The sequence below is a fragment of the Rhipicephalus microplus genome, chromosome 9 (assembly GCF_043290135.1).
Source record: "Rhipicephalus microplus isolate Deutch F79 chromosome 9, USDA_Rmic, whole genome shotgun sequence".
Lineage (NCBI taxonomy): Eukaryota > Metazoa > Arthropoda > Arachnida > Ixodida > Ixodidae > Rhipicephalus > Rhipicephalus microplus.
In genome coordinates, this window is record NC_134708.1 from 16645981 (window position 1) to 16661019 (window position 15039).

Genomic DNA, 15039 nt, shown 5'->3' on the forward strand with positions numbered 1-15039 from the left:
TTAGTCTAAAAAAATAGCCACAAAGCAAAAGAAAACTGTCATAAAGAAACAACGTGAAAAGAGGAGCCCTTGGCTGCACAAATAGTTTTTCTAAAACAGTTGCACAGTGATAAAAACACCAACAGGCCTACTAGTCCGTATTTACAGAGGTGCATCCGGGTTTTTAAACAGGAGAAAAACCGTAAAGCTTTCAAACCAACTGCACAGATAGCAAGGACAAAAAGCTGCTGCGCTAATACTGAACTAGTGTATGCCGTTTATATCGGGTGAACACCGAACGTCTGTACAGAGTCGCGATTTGGCAATTCCTTGTTCTCGAAAAAATGCACTGGATTCCTCTCAAGAGGTGCGTGAAGCAATCGGCCACGTTGACCTACTGAGCACTTCTTGCCATCTAATTTGGACTCTATAGGCTCTAGCTGAGAGAGCGATAAAACTACAGAAGCCGCGTACTACAGTCTCGTACGCAACAATTCAATCGGGTTGCTGGTGGCCCCGCAAGAAACAGGCACTGGTTGCATTAACGATATTGTTCAGTATTAGCGCAGTCTTCGAGCGGTAGTCTTAGCTTCCAGTGGGAACACTACTGAATGCTTATAACAGTAAGGTCGGAGGGGCAAAAGACTGCGTGACCTAGAACTGGTTACCAGGGTAACACCACCAGTACACTGAGCGGCCGAGGGAACGCTCGGCCACTTGTGTACTCTTCCATTCTCCACTTCGCGAACACCGCATCTTTCCGGAAGGAAGGGAAGGGACGTAAAGGAGAGGGCACACTCAAATTTAGCCCCCCCCCCCCCCCCATCTGCCATTCAAACCAACCACGGCTATAAATATTAAACTCAACACTGTGTTGCGGAAGTAAAAAAAGAGAAGTGTGCATGTAAAAAAACCACTACTCCTCGAATAAACCTTGCACAACATTTACACATGTATGCTTATCATGTGGGCTGCGCACATGAGATCATAAAACAATCTCGAAAATAGAAGAACACGTAAGCAACATCAAAAAAAGAAGGCTACAGAGAAGCTAAAACTTCGTTAAAACGAGACATGAAGTTCCTACCCTTGGGAACGAAAGAAACCCGAGGAATAAGGGGGGCAAGAACATAGTAAAGCCGCAAGTCCACAATGTATTGCTTCGGCTAGCGGTATTCCAATGCCTCGGGGTAAACAGTGTCTGGACAGTTAGCATGGGTCTCCCACACCTGATTTTTACACCAACAGTAAGTTAAAAAAAAAGAAAAACATCAAAGCAGCACGACACAGAAGCGAAGAAACTGAAGGCTCGGGGAGGAGAGGTGCTCTGGGGTGGAGCCGACAATATGGTCTCAACCAAAAACGCACTTGTAACAGTTTTTCTCCGGCAGCATCCAATCGGGTGTGTCGTCCTTGACAGACCGAAAGCCAAAACGATAAGCTGTCTTTTGCAAAAGGTCCCAAACGAAAGGCGGATGAGAATGCGATTAGTATTCCTCCTCTTCACCCCCGGCCACAGGTCCGCCGTCTTCGACGTAGTCCTCGGGCACCGAGAAGCCTTCCTGCGCATATTTAAAAAGAAGCAATAAAAAACTCGAGCGCTATCTTCGAGCAAACTAACCGCGCAAAGAATGGAACAGAGGCACATGACAGACCCACAAAGAATTAATATTTGCATTAAACGGACACTGACGAGAAAACTTTACCGTGAAAACAACAACAGATGAAGACGCACATGGCAACTGTATGAGCACTTCTCTTTTGTGAGCCTATGCCAACGGGTTATATTCAGACCCCCAAAACGTCGGACTTGAGTATTTTGGACATCACAAACGCGCCGTCAAGGTTCTAATTGCACTAATGCATTTTCGCGACAGATTTTTCGGACAAATCTATGTTCATGAATTCTATTTTCCGAACTAAATCGTTTGTGTTGAGCTATGCCGCTCGTTTTTCAAAGCCGCCATGTCGGATTTTTTGTTGGCTGGGTCGAGTTTGGCTTGCAGTGGCAAGTTGTGTGGCCACCAGGATCGGAAGTGCGCACAATCTTCTTGTTTCAGAGGCCATGTCCGATCTTCCTTAATACGCCAGTAGGTTGTTTTTATTTTCTGGGCGTTTGTTTCTCTGGTCGTCATTGCGCGCTTGGTTGAGCAAGTGGGGTGCCAAGTGTGTGAGCCGATGTGCGCCGTCACAAGCTCACTGCCGTTAGCGACTGCTCTGTAGCACTCCGTTGTCGCGGTGCTCGGCTGCTGACCTGGAACGCGCAGGCTCGATCACGGCCGCGACTGTAAAGTTTTGATGGAGGCAAAATGCTGGGGGCTCACGTACTGTGCGGTGGTGCAGGTAAAAGCCCAGACCATGTTAAAATCCGCCTAACAGACAAGACGGGGCCCACGAAACTTTTGCTTTTTTTGTTTCCCTGCTTTCATGGAGCCACCAACTTAGCCGCCCGCAATGGTCAGCGTCAGCGATTACCACCGCGCATGCCAACCTTGTTAACTCGAACCTCATGATAACTAACTTGCATCTCACATGAAAAGAACTTAGTTATATCAGAAAATTTGTTATAAAGGTTTATTCGTGACACTAAATTTATTGCGAGACTATTCATTTACTTTGTTATACCCGATATTTCGTTATATCCGGATTTGTTATATCGAGGTTTGAGTGTACCGTAGCCGAAATCTAGAAAGAAATTTCATCCCCGAAAACAGCACGAAGCAAGGCATTATTGCGTTTTTTTAAGGCTTCTCTGATCTAAATGAACATTTTCACGGCTTGACCATTTTTTCAGACTGTTCAATTTCTCGGACTACAGTAGACTCAGCAAACAGAATCTAAAAGGACATAAAAAATATGTTCCATTTAACAAGAGTTCTGCTTACTGAGAGGTCAAGATGAATGCGGAATACAAGCCCAAAACCAAGAATTGCAGATGAAATAGTCCAGTTTAAGCAGTAGTACCGTTTAACAGATTTCTGTTTACCGAGAGTCTACTACATTTCGTGTTCACCGTCAGGTCCAAAAAAAAAGTTGGCGACTGTATAAAACTACCATATAATCGGGACTATAGGTCGAGTGGGAATATAGGTCGAACCCCCAAGTTCGAGTGGGAATATAGGTAGACCCACCATGGTAAAGCAATGATAGTAAAATTGACATCAGAACTCTTGGAGTACAATTTGTCAATCTAAACCAATTCTGTGTCTCCCTTCAGTGTGGCTTTGAACTTCTGTTGACTAATGTAGTTTCTTCTAGTAAATTACCAAATCGCATATTCACAAGCATGCCTTATTTCAAATAGGAAGTAAGCTTACTGTGCAGCAATTTTCCAATATCGATGTATCGCTTATATCAATCAGCCCAAAAGAAATTTGCTAATTTGGTAACTGCAAGAAGTAGGAATTAGTCGGTTTGCTCCTCTACAAGATGTGTGAAACAAATGTGTCGGGGGTGCCAGGAATAAGCAGCGTGCCCATTCACAGCGCATATGACATGCGAGTGCCTCACGTTTAGTCCACTATGAGCGGGCACACGCATGAACTGTGACCCCTGAAAAGGCAAGTTTGGGTAAATCCAGCATTAACAAATTCTGCTGGGTAAGCAACACCTAAATGTGCTGGCACCTTGGTACACACAGCTTCACTCACTATGCAGGCTTTGAATTTGGGCAGTTTGTGCGACTGCGCACAACGTACATGGAGTAACCGAAAATCACGAATGCTTTCAGAGATCCTGCCAGACCACGTAGTGTTAGCTACACTGGCCTCGCTGAGCCAATTTCGCGTGGCACAGGTGTGCGCATGCGCAATAATACTCCGCCGCCGCGCGCAGCTCGCAGCCCGTGTGCGCGCAATTCGATGCGCTGCGCAGACGATCAGTGGTGTCACGCACCGGAGCCGGCACCTCCCTCGCACTCGGCCACGCGCGAGTCGCCGCCGGTGTGCGCTTTCCAGAGGAGTGCCGTCATAGCCTTGGTAGACATATGGACGCCGATGCGCGCGCCTTCCCTGTGCAGTCGCCATCTGACACTGCGCTGGAGCCGCTTGATAGCGCCTCTGACTGGCAAATGCTGCTCAACGGTGCAGTAGAGCGGAGAAGCTTAACTCATCTGATCCCGAAGTAGTTGCCCGGCAAAAATAAATATACATGTGCCACATAATACGTATACTGTGTGTGTCATTGGAACAGCTGTAAGCATGATATCTGGAAAGCTAAGAATAATCAGCTGAACCTTTGCTAACGCTACGTATATCCTGTAATAGCCGAGCTAAGCCACTGCCATTTGTTTTTAGAACGCCAACGATAATGCAACATTATGAATGTCCACGTCACCAGCCAGAGATATTTGATTTACAATACAATGTGACAATATTCCATGCATGATGCGATCTATTCTCGTACGATCCAAAAAAGCACTCACATTCAAAGAGACTTCATGTGCAACTAGTGCTAATGAAAGCACTGACGTGCACAAGGCACTGCAATCTTTCCATAGTGCTAAGCATAATGACCAAGAATCACAACAGTGGAACAGTGAAAGTCCAGCAACAAAGCAGCCTACTAGGCTTGCACACAACAGATGGGAGCATGGCAAAAACTGTTCAAGAGCAAACACTGCAGTGGTGCATAGAAGACAGCCTCCCAGTGGAGGTTTCACTCTACAGCCTGTTACAATCCCAAAATAAGTAGAGACTCAACGGGAACACATTACCACAAGTGAACAATGGTCGGAGGCGGTAGATTGAGGCTGTTGCTCAGGAGCACACAGACAAAATCACATACTACAACGAAACTTCTGCTTCAACAAAATTTTTCGTACATCCCTTCAGTTTTGTTCTGGCGAGGATAGACTGTAATACCTTGTAAATTAACAACATTGCATAAAAATCGTTGAAATTTTCACTCACCTCAGTGGCATAGAGAATCTCGAGGATCTGGTCGACGACTTGGGACTTCCCATGCTTCTGATCACAATCCTGACACAGGACCTCAATGTCTCGCAGCTTGCCGTAATAGAAATCCCTCTCTTTTTCCAAGCCGTCGACTGTAGACTTCAGCTCTGCGACCTATTGAATCAACGAGAGGTTAAGTGATAATTAGCATTTGTCAATAACCTTTCTAGTACAATATTTACCGAAGTACTATCAGCATCAAATGAAACCCGAACAGCGGCAAGCCTTCACTATGGTACAACGCGAGTCGTCCACTTATCACCAAGGGCAGGCACGCATACAGCATTACCCCATTATATCGAGTCTTAAAACCCAGGGAAAACTTCCACACACAGATTTTTGAGATAAGCAAAGTTGCACACTATCACCGGGAAAAATGAGCGCCTTTCAGAAAAATCACTACTAGTTACCGGCTGTTCAGCAACGGTTCATCTTTCTTCTCGCGCATACTTAAAAAAGTAGTAAGATACAAGAGATTTTAACCAGGTAGGTATCGCCACACTGCCATTTTAGTTAGCAGAGAAAAACTGACAAATGCTCGTCTACTTTGCGGTCGTACTCGGACCTAGTAAGGAATCCTCCAGCAGCTTGACGCATCGCATCAGTCAATCTTCTCCACCGCTGCTCTCGACCTTATTTCAAAGCAAGCGCACCAAATTCTTGGTCTAAGATGTCGGCACCTATAGAGGCGATTCGTCATCTCCATTGCCTCTGCCCTTCTCCATGTTAGTGCTCGAATTCCTGCGCTATGCTCGATCTTGTTCGGCCTCCTTTCTCCACTTCCTAAATTCGGGCAATCTTTTTTCTAAGGTTAGCGACTTGCACTGCTTCAACAACATGCTTGCCACACTCACACAGAGTTGCCACTCCTCACAGTCAGCAAAAAATCCATACCACTCGATTTGCGCAGATAAACTGAAATCACACCTCAGGGAAAATCACAAGCACTGCACAAAGCAAAGGAGACAAACTATGCCAAGCGTCGGCAGAGGGCCTCCCTGCTCATCTCGTGTGTCACATGACGAGCCACAGGGTTGCTTGACAAAGTTGATATGTCACTGGACTGAGTCGTTGCCTGCTTCGCGCTTGCGGAAAGCATCAATGCAGTGGCAGGCGCAGCTAAAAAAAGTCTATGGACTTCAGGCATAGCAGCATTGCGCAAATCCTGTGAAATGGTCCAGCGGCAGTATTTTCGTTCCACTCCCAGTCAACATTTTGAGTTATCCGCAGTGCGGCCCAGAAATGCTTGGAGATAGAGAAAAATATGCACGGGACGTACAGGAATATGTTCGGTGCCGCGAAGAATTTCCACTTAGCCAATCTTTCTAGATATGAGAGTTCGAGTTAACGAGGTATTACTGTACATGAGCAGAGCTGCCGAACAGGATGCACGAGCCTGTCAACGGTGATAACTACACGGCGCGCACCGTACCATCGCAAAAGCTGTTCGGACTTCATTTGAGGCATACAGTACACACCGACATCCCTGAATTGACCAGTGACAGAAGCCGCTGCAAAAAAATTCAGTAATAATTACCATCAGTGGGCTCTCTTAATTTATTTGAACTAGCCAAGACTACAATGTGGCTGCATCATGTGGAAGCACTGGTGTGTGTTTGCGCAATGTTTCCCCCGGACTCTAGAGAGAACTTCAGCTACGCTCATTCGCGCAATTAGGCCCCATAGCTGGTCGAAGTAAACAGCGCAAAAAACGAAGACAGAGTAAAGGAGTACTCGTCTTGTGTCCTCCCTTTGCGCTTTCTTCGTTTTTTTGCGCTGTTTACCTCGACCTGCTATAAATTGTTACCAACTTGCCCAGCGTTCAATCATCATCATCATCCTGACTACGTCCACTGCAGGACAAAGGCCTCGTCCTGTGCTTGCTGCTGCCAATTTATAGCCACAAACTTCTTAATCTCATCTGCCCACCTAACCTTCTGCCTCCCTTTAACCCACTTGCCTTCTCTGGGAATCCAGTTGTCACCCTTAACTGACCAGCGGTTATCCTACGCGCTACATGCCCGACCCATGTTCATTTCCTCTTCTTGATTTCAGCTATGATATCCTTGACCCCCGTTTGTCCCCTAATCCACTCTGCTCTCTTCTTGTCTCTTAAGGTTACGCCTACCATTTTTCTTTCCATTGCTCGCTGCGTCGTCCTCAATTTAACCTGTACCCTCTTTGTAAGTCTACTACTCGACTAAGCCTGAAGTTACAATTAGCTGACCCGCAAAAGCGACTATCCGCGCTTCCTTGCCTGGTTTGTGAGCTCCTCAATCCTGTGAGAGTCGCCGGCCCCCGTGCTTCCGGTTATTCGCGTCGCCGCTCCAATGGGCTTCGACACCGGGGTGTTGCGCGTCATCGGCTTGGTGGCGTGCACTGCGCAAAGACAACGGACAGCAGGAGGAGGAAAAGAAAGTTTTTGGCATCCGCCCCAAGGATGGCAACTGTGGTCATGCCCAACATATTTATAGGAAACAAAGCGTAAGGAGGCCTTTGAACAAGTGAAATGCCATTTCCTGAAGGTAGTTTGTCAGCTCAGATCAACATTAACTGCAGCACCGAAACGTGCACTGCAAAAGTGAACAACGGTAGAAAGTGAAAATGGATTGTTACAAATGAACACAAAACATGTGCAATACGTAACAGAAAAAGTTTAGTGGAATGTAAAGTAGGCAGGCAAGCATGCACAGTTTCCCCAGTAAACAAATGAAACATATCTGGTACATAAACTTTGCACAAACAGTCTCATTGCTTTGAAGATGCAACAAATACACTTGTGCATCAAGTATCTTGGCTGCTTCCGCAACAGATGCAGCTTCATTTTACCCAGTTAAACTTTACAAGGCAGTTCTCGAAACTATGGAAGCTTAACTTACACTTGTGCTTTGCAAAACTTGCACAAAAGAAAACAGCACAAATAATTTTCTAAACTATAAGAGACTGACCATTCCTCAGGGCTTCTCGTTAAAATAAAGCGTCATGAAAAAGTCTGGCAACAAGTTCGTTGAAACCATCTACTGCCGATAGCAAAAGGCTTCTTTTTAAGAAAAAAAAATCCAGAACTTTACCTGGCCGTGAAGCGGCGACCTTGTGGTTGTTCGCAATACGGGACGTGGTGCCCGACGCTGCGCCGCTGCCAATGACAGACGAGTTGCCTCTCGCCTCGACAGGGTCATAGGGACGGCCATCGTAGTTCGCGTCGAAGAACTTCTTGAACCACTGGACAAACTCGAAGTTGTCCTGAAAACGCCCCTTGATCAATCTGTCTACTGGGATGTTCTGGAACAAACCAACGAGGAATACGATCACTTCACATCATGACCCGACCTGCACTTCACTGGGAGAACTGTACATGTGCTGGCAGTTATTCAAGCAAAACACGCCACCTCTCAAGCCCTAAAAACATCGGCTGCCCCAAACCAAAATTACAAGAACACTCATTTAATTTCAAAAATTTATCACATACTAAATATATTTTTAGACGATGTATATTACAGCCTGCTAGGGGTAGACATGCATTCTATTTTTGTTTAATATAATGCAGTCCAAGGTATTAAACCTACTATAAAGCAATTTGTCAAGCCTAGCTTCAATTTTCTTAGTGTATCCCAGAAAAATTCTAAAAGGCATATTTTGGAGCAGTCAGGTTACAACTAGACCATCTATATAATATGACCTCTTTTCTCGCAAGTAATCGCGGCATCTCCAATAAAATTTGGTCATGTGTCTGTCTGCTCGGCCGTTTATCTTTCCCCCTATAATGCGCTATACCAGTTCAAGTACTCTTTTTCCAACAGTGCACAAGAATGACAAAGCTAAGCCAAGCCTCCAAACGAGACACTGGGTCCCAAAGGGTTAACCCAAGTTAACAGCTCATTGTTGGCATACCTTGTCGACTCCCACTTTCTTGAACGAAGCCTGGAGCAGCTTGAAATTCTGGATGTACTCGTGTTCAAGATTTGTCTTGAATTTCACTTTTTTCAAGGTCACGCAGCCTGAATGCAAAACAAAATCAAACGAAGCGTTGAGAATTGAGGCATGACACAAAGACCACTTCCACGGTGCCAGCAAGACTTAACTACATAAGTTTCATTGTTCTGGCGAAAATTTTGTTTATCTCAGTTATGATGTTGAAAACTTGCCACTTCTGTATACAAGTTATTTTAAGTGCCAATTTCAGGCAAGCCTCGGACAACTTTGTTGCTTTTGGCACTACGGGAAATGCAAGCAACGTACTCACCGGGAAAGAGCATGTCCATAAACTGACAGTAGGCAGCTCCTGCAAAGACAAAAATACAGCAAGTTGCCGAAATGACCTTGGATGACCAAGAATAATGTTTATGGCAAAGATTTAAGAAGAAGAAAAAAGACAATTACAGAGCAAATGGGCTTAATAGTTGTAGAAGAGAGACGAGTGCTTTTTATCTGCGACACAACAGGCCAAAAATCTGCACTAGCACGTCTTGGGTTGTTTTTTTTTTTTTTGTTACCTTGCAGCGCATCACAAGCATGAAGACGTATCGGCTAGCCCCCATTGCCGCCTTATAATTTGCACTTGGAGGCACCAGAGAACCAACGATGCCACCGAAGAACCAACCGAGACACCGCAGTGAAGGACTCCATGAATTTAAACCGCCTGGGGTTCTTTAATGTGCACCCGAATCTAAGCACACGCGCCACAAGCATTCTTGCCAGTACTGAAAGTGTGGCCGCCAGAGGGATTCAACGTCGCTACCTTCAGGTCAGCAGTTGAGGACTTGTCTAAATTAGTGAAACTTGCATAATTCGATGCCAATGTTCTGGAAACCAACGTTTAAACACGTGAAAGCCTTAGCATGAACAAGAGCACTATTATAGCAATCAAGTGTACTTGCAAAGTAAAAAATCGTAATTGTTGTACAGTCAGTCATTCTACAGCGGTTAACTACTAGAGCACCATAGTGGGCACAAGAGGCTTACAATGCTCTTAAAACAGTGCCAATGAGGTTGAAGGTGATCAGGACAGGGCTGGCACAGACACAAAAGTGCCCGTGGCCACACAGAAGTGCCATTTCACTGCAATCCATGCAATCTTACAACACACCTTCACATTGGAGTTGCAGCGAGAAATTCGAAACGTGCATCAGTCAAAGCATACTTGGTTCACTTCGTTAAGGTCTCACCTGAACAGAGTTCCTCAATCTTGGTGTAGTTTGTGCGGAGGCAGTCGTTGACCCAGTTTAGCATGTCATGGCGACTCAGGTTTTCTGTGGTGGCGTTCGTGGCGTGTACATTCACGCACAGGGGGCCCTGCTCTCCCATGGCGACTCCGTCTAGCTACCGGAAGCCTGTGAAGTTAGCAGACACGGCCGATTGTACATATAGAGAACAATTTCTTAAGCAAGCTGGCAATACACGTTCAATCTATTGAGCGGTGGGACTCCAGACTGATTTTTGACCACTCAAAAGTTCAGCAATGACTAAAGATACCTGAGCAGCTATGCGCAAGCATGCTAGAAAATCTGGAGTCGTGGCCCATTCCTTATAGGATACAATTACATGACGTATAGGCATTTCCTATGCAGAAATAGGAACAGCATCATTTTTACACGGGGGCACACAAAAACACAAAAACACTGGCACAATGTATCCCTGTGTAAAGATCACACTGTTTTTACTTAGTAATGCAAAATCAATTAGCCCAAAGCTTCACTTTACAGAGTTATATTACTTATACAGGTGTAGCATGGGTGTTATCAATCGTGATAAGGAGCCATTCAGATTAGGTTCGAACTAGATCACGTGCTACTACATGGCCACTTCTTATCACAATCGGGCCAATTTAAATCGACTATCACGATCTGCCCACTGCAGTCTGGCTCCCAGATCTTGCTTGAGCCGACATTTGCGCCAAGCTCTATCCAGATCACTTTGGACCCTTGGTAGCAGAGACCGTTATAGATCACAATCAAGAAATCTTTTACAGATAAAAGGTGTCCATCAGACACTGGTATTAATACAAGACTTTCTTTTGTTTTTGTCCCAAATTCAATCACACAGAACATTTGCCAATGCTTGCCCGATTATTTTCTAGGATATAGATCTTCATTAAAAAAAAAACGGGGGGGAGGGGGGGCAATTCCAGTACTCTTTCAATGCCTTCACTAATACTAAAACTGACATCAGAACCAAAAGGCCAAAACACTGAGCAATAGCGTTATTTGACTGCGACAGTAGGCCGAGAAAGCGACCCGTACCATCAGTCAAGAGAAGTGCAAGCAAGCACACGCCAGACAAACATTAATCGTTTTGAGTCTTTAGTTTCACGGCAAAGACACATAACCTCAAGCAAACAGCAGAGACAAGCAGACGCCCCAGCCCACACGACATCGTTGTGGCGACCCGGAAAGACCCCCCCCCCCCCCCTCCGAAGACACGAGGCGATGGCACCCACAGTCAACACCCACACCATCTAGATCTGAAAGTAGTGCACCCTGCTTCCCCTCACCCACCCAGCATGCATGCATTAGGCGTAGTCCCATTTTGACGCCGCTGACTAATCTGCAAGGCCACATCTCGCGAGACAAGTGGTGCCGACCTCAATGAAAACGATAGCGTATTCCAAGCAGCAACAAAGTGTGGATATACGAGACACCAACACCAGATATCGTGATAGCGCTAAAAGGGCGTTAAATAGAGAAAGGTGTAGCTATTGCATCGTCCTACAATGCCAAGAAAGCCACTGTTACTGCGACACATCAGAAAAAACTGTCAACATGGCTAGCAGTGTCACCCGAGCACAAGCTAGCTACAAGGTCAAACATTCAGAATGCGCTTGCCTAGTTTTTATACTTGATGAAGATTGACAGTTATATTTGGAAAAATGAAATAATTTTTAGCAAGAACCATCGTAAATATAAATTGAAGTGCCTCGAAATCTGGGACAAGAACTGATGTATGTCAACTAAAAAAAGTTGGGAGTCTGCAGTCATGAACCAGTTATGCACAACCCTGTAATGAACATTTTATGGCGAAGCTTTCAACTTTTAAAAGCAGCACCTTTGTAACTATGCTTCAAAGCAGAGATGTAGACATAATGAAACTTAGTGGACAGAGTGTAACGAACATTTTAATTAACTTAGTGTAATGAACATTTTATAGCAAAGTTTTCAACTTTTAAAAGCAGCACCTTTGTAACTATGCTTCAAAGCAGAGATGTAGACATAATGAAACTTAGTGGACAGAGCTCCTTGTAGATTCATAGGCTGTTACTGCATAATAGTGCCCAACAAAGGACACTCTTCCCGATTTTTTTTTTCTTCTTACTGATGAACTTATGTTATCTTAGCTGTTTGCTGAACATCTAATAGCTTCGTTTACCCATACCAACAGGCTGACCTTGCCGATTACTGCGAACCGTTTGCTAAGACTGACCACAAAAATAAATGTTCATCTCAGCGTGATACCACATCACAAGCAAAGAGATACAGTACACAACAAATTCAATCCCTCAAGCTTGTCAAATGAGCTACTTCTACCGACTTTAAGGGTGCAACAAAATCTATCGCAAGTCATCAGCACAATTTTTCTTGCCTGCAAGTCCATTTCATGTCCATTTAATGTACACCAGAAGCAAACCGACGCACAATGCCACAGCCTGATAACACATACAGCACAACAAAGCCAGAAGAACAAATTATGAATCTGCACACCCATTGTGCTGGTAACACAATGCTCTTTGTGGTCATTCGAACTGGAAGAGGCAAAATTAACATGAAAAGCTGCCCGCAAACGACAAGCTAAATAATGTGATAAAGGGGCAGCGGAAAAAATTGCGATAATGCCAGGATAATGATTCAACTTTATCGCGCACTCACAGCCACACCCTTATCAGTGTACAAAGCACCAACACCATTCAACATGATCGTCTGTGCCAGACAGCTTGTAAATGCAACGGTTGTCCACAAGTTGTGAAGGTACAATCACCATTCAAAATGGCACGACAACAAGGGTTTCACAATTGACTATTTCTGCTTGATGATTTGTTGCATAGCAAATGGTCGAACAGAATTGATTGAGAGTGTTGACCCGAAAATAGAATGGTGAAATGCAAGGTTGTACTTATGAAGCCGGTAGGTTTGAAATGTTAAATACGAAAGGCATACAAAGAAAACTGCAGGAAAAGTTGATCGCTCAGGGGATGCCACCAAATATACGCCGACTCGTTCTGTCAGTCGTCTGAATTCCAAATACATCACCACCGCGACCTTTAACGCTAACGCCACGGCACAACGCGCGAGTAGGCCGCAAAAAAAAAAAAAATGTGAGTCATCAGAATTGCTGCGTCTAGGAGAACACCTGGCACTCCGAGGAGACCGGTTAACGCGCGCCTCAACCCGACGACGTTTGCAACAAATACGGCGCTTTCGATCATGCCCCACAGTCGCGTCGACGGCGTTACGACAGACCGTCACCACCGACATTTGAAAAAAAAAAAAAAAAAGGCGTCGGCCCGAGATTATCAAAGGCACAACGAATTAACGACTTCGCTTTCACGGAACGACGCGCCGATTTCGTAGACACCGCCTCGTATCGCAACTGTAGCCGGCTAGGGATTTAATCCGACAGCTGCGATCAGTGCTGCTCCAAGTAAGGAACACTTGAGCTGTAGCAGAAATTCATACGCCTGCTACACGCCGGGTACAAAACAAAAAGACTCACAGACGTATAGCGTTACAACTGTAGGGTAAAAAAAAAAAAAAATGAGACCACTAGCCAACGCAACTTCGTGGGCACGCGGCCAAGCAGACGTCGTCACACGATCACTGACGCGTACGAGAATATGCAAATGATCGCACAACGGGACTTGTACCCGCCTTATATAGCGATCGCGTATTACACACGACGTTGTGAATGATGCGGGGCGCGAAGGAGACTTTTTTCGCAGCACCGCTGGGACAATCGCGAGCTGGCGTTGATGCGAAAACTAAAAGGACGATATATTTTTATAAGCGGCCGACATGAGAGAATAGACCACCGGCGTGACGTCACAGGAAAGCACCGGTTTAAAATGCGAGCCGAGGCAACGAAGCGCGATCGAGTAATGAGGACGAACATCCTGCAACGCAATTAACCACCGGCGAGCAGCGTCGAAATATCGTTTTTTCTCACAGGTAGCAGCAGCGCGTTGAAAAGGAGTTTCCAACGGTCCGTTGGCAGAGCGCACAGCCAGGAGAAGCGGGCACAGAGGAATGCCTCTACACTTTTTTTTTTTTTTTTTTTCTGACAAGAGCAGCAGAATCCCTCGACTGTCCTACGCTTCCTCCGAGGCCGAAAGAAACGAACGAAAACAAAGCAACCTTGTCAAATGACCGCCAACTTTTTTTTTTTTGACAGCAGAGTGCGGTACAGACAGGTACCGGAAGTTAACGACGTTAAGGGCAGCCAGGCCGGTGTCGAGCGACGGCATTTTCCCTTCCCACAAGTGTCAACACTCCAAACATTAGTTTCCGCACGAAAAGTGTACGGGTACAGGCGACGAATGTGCGTTCCGCCTGCGTACTAAGCCCACAGAAAGGCGAAAAAAAACTTTGGCGGGCCACTCCGCCTCTGGGGCATCGAGAGGGGTATCTGAAACGTCGCAGGTCAAACCAGACTTGACAGCCGTGCGGTCCCCTGCACCTGTTCCATTAGCAAACAACCCCCGCGATAAAGCGGAAGACTAAAGAACTCCGCTCGTAACATCCGTTAGTTCAGCGTGCTTCAAAGACCACCGCGCCACAAGTTCAAGGGGCAGTTTTGGTGGAGACGAGATGCAGACAACTACACGAGAGTTACCAGTAGTGTCCCACCACCTAAGCCTACACGCCGGCGGTAGATACCGCTACTGCGATCGTCACCAAAGCGTCAAGCTGTCACGGACAATACGGGCTAGACAAGGCGTAAAGGGGTGTTCGTCGATAAAGGACGTAAAACTCACCGATTACGGGCAGAACTGCGATTAAAGTAACGCACCCGCACAACGCAAACGGCTCCACACTAGCTAGCACTTGCGCCGTTTGCGCTATGGTAGGAGGCGAAACTAGTCCCGTGCTCTATATAAACCACTTTTTATTCAAGGTTT

At 45.7% G+C, this 15039-nt stretch overlaps 1 protein-coding gene across 2 annotated transcripts; it reads right to left on the reverse strand.

Moving 5' to 3' along the window:
- Nucleotides 1-937: 937 nt before the first annotated feature.
- Nucleotides 938-15001, reverse strand: LOC119163508 (microtubule-associated protein RP/EB family member 1). Of its 2 annotated transcripts, none has more exons than XM_037415514.2 (8): nt 14896-15001; nt 10100-10264; nt 9178-9216; nt 8826-8932; nt 8006-8216; nt 7192-7313; nt 4890-5048; nt 938-1541 (listed from the first exon to the last, which is right to left on the reverse strand). In XM_037415514.2, exons 2-8 carry the CDS (start codon nt 10236-10238, stop codon nt 1467-1469), a joined length of 852 nt encoding a protein of 283 aa, XP_037271411.1. In that variant the 5' UTR covers nt 10239-10264; nt 14896-15001; the 3' UTR covers nt 938-1466. The 2 variants fall into 2 exon arrangements, with proteins under 2 accessions (XP_037271411.1, XP_037271412.1); XM_037415515.2 differs by lacking the exon at nt 14896-15001 and adding an exon at nt 13082-13105.
- Nucleotides 15002-15039: the final 38 nt, after the last annotated feature.

What these genes read in the sequence shown, in the direction of transcription:
- LOC119163508 (XM_037415514.2), bottom strand. Translation starts at nt 10,238, where the DNA reads ATGGGAGAGCAGGGCCCCCTGTGCGTGAATGTACACGCCACGAACGCC. An exon ending in GATTGAGGAACTCTGTTCAG is followed by an intron (nt 9,217 to 10,099) that starts GTGAGACCTTAA and finishes TTGTCTTTGCAG; the next exon opens with GAGCTGCCTACTGTCAGTTT. An exon ending in AGATTCTCTATGCCACTGAG is followed by an intron (nt 1,542 to 4,889) that starts GTGAGTGAAAAT and finishes AAATATGCGCAG; the next exon opens with GAAGGCTTCTCGGTGCCCGA.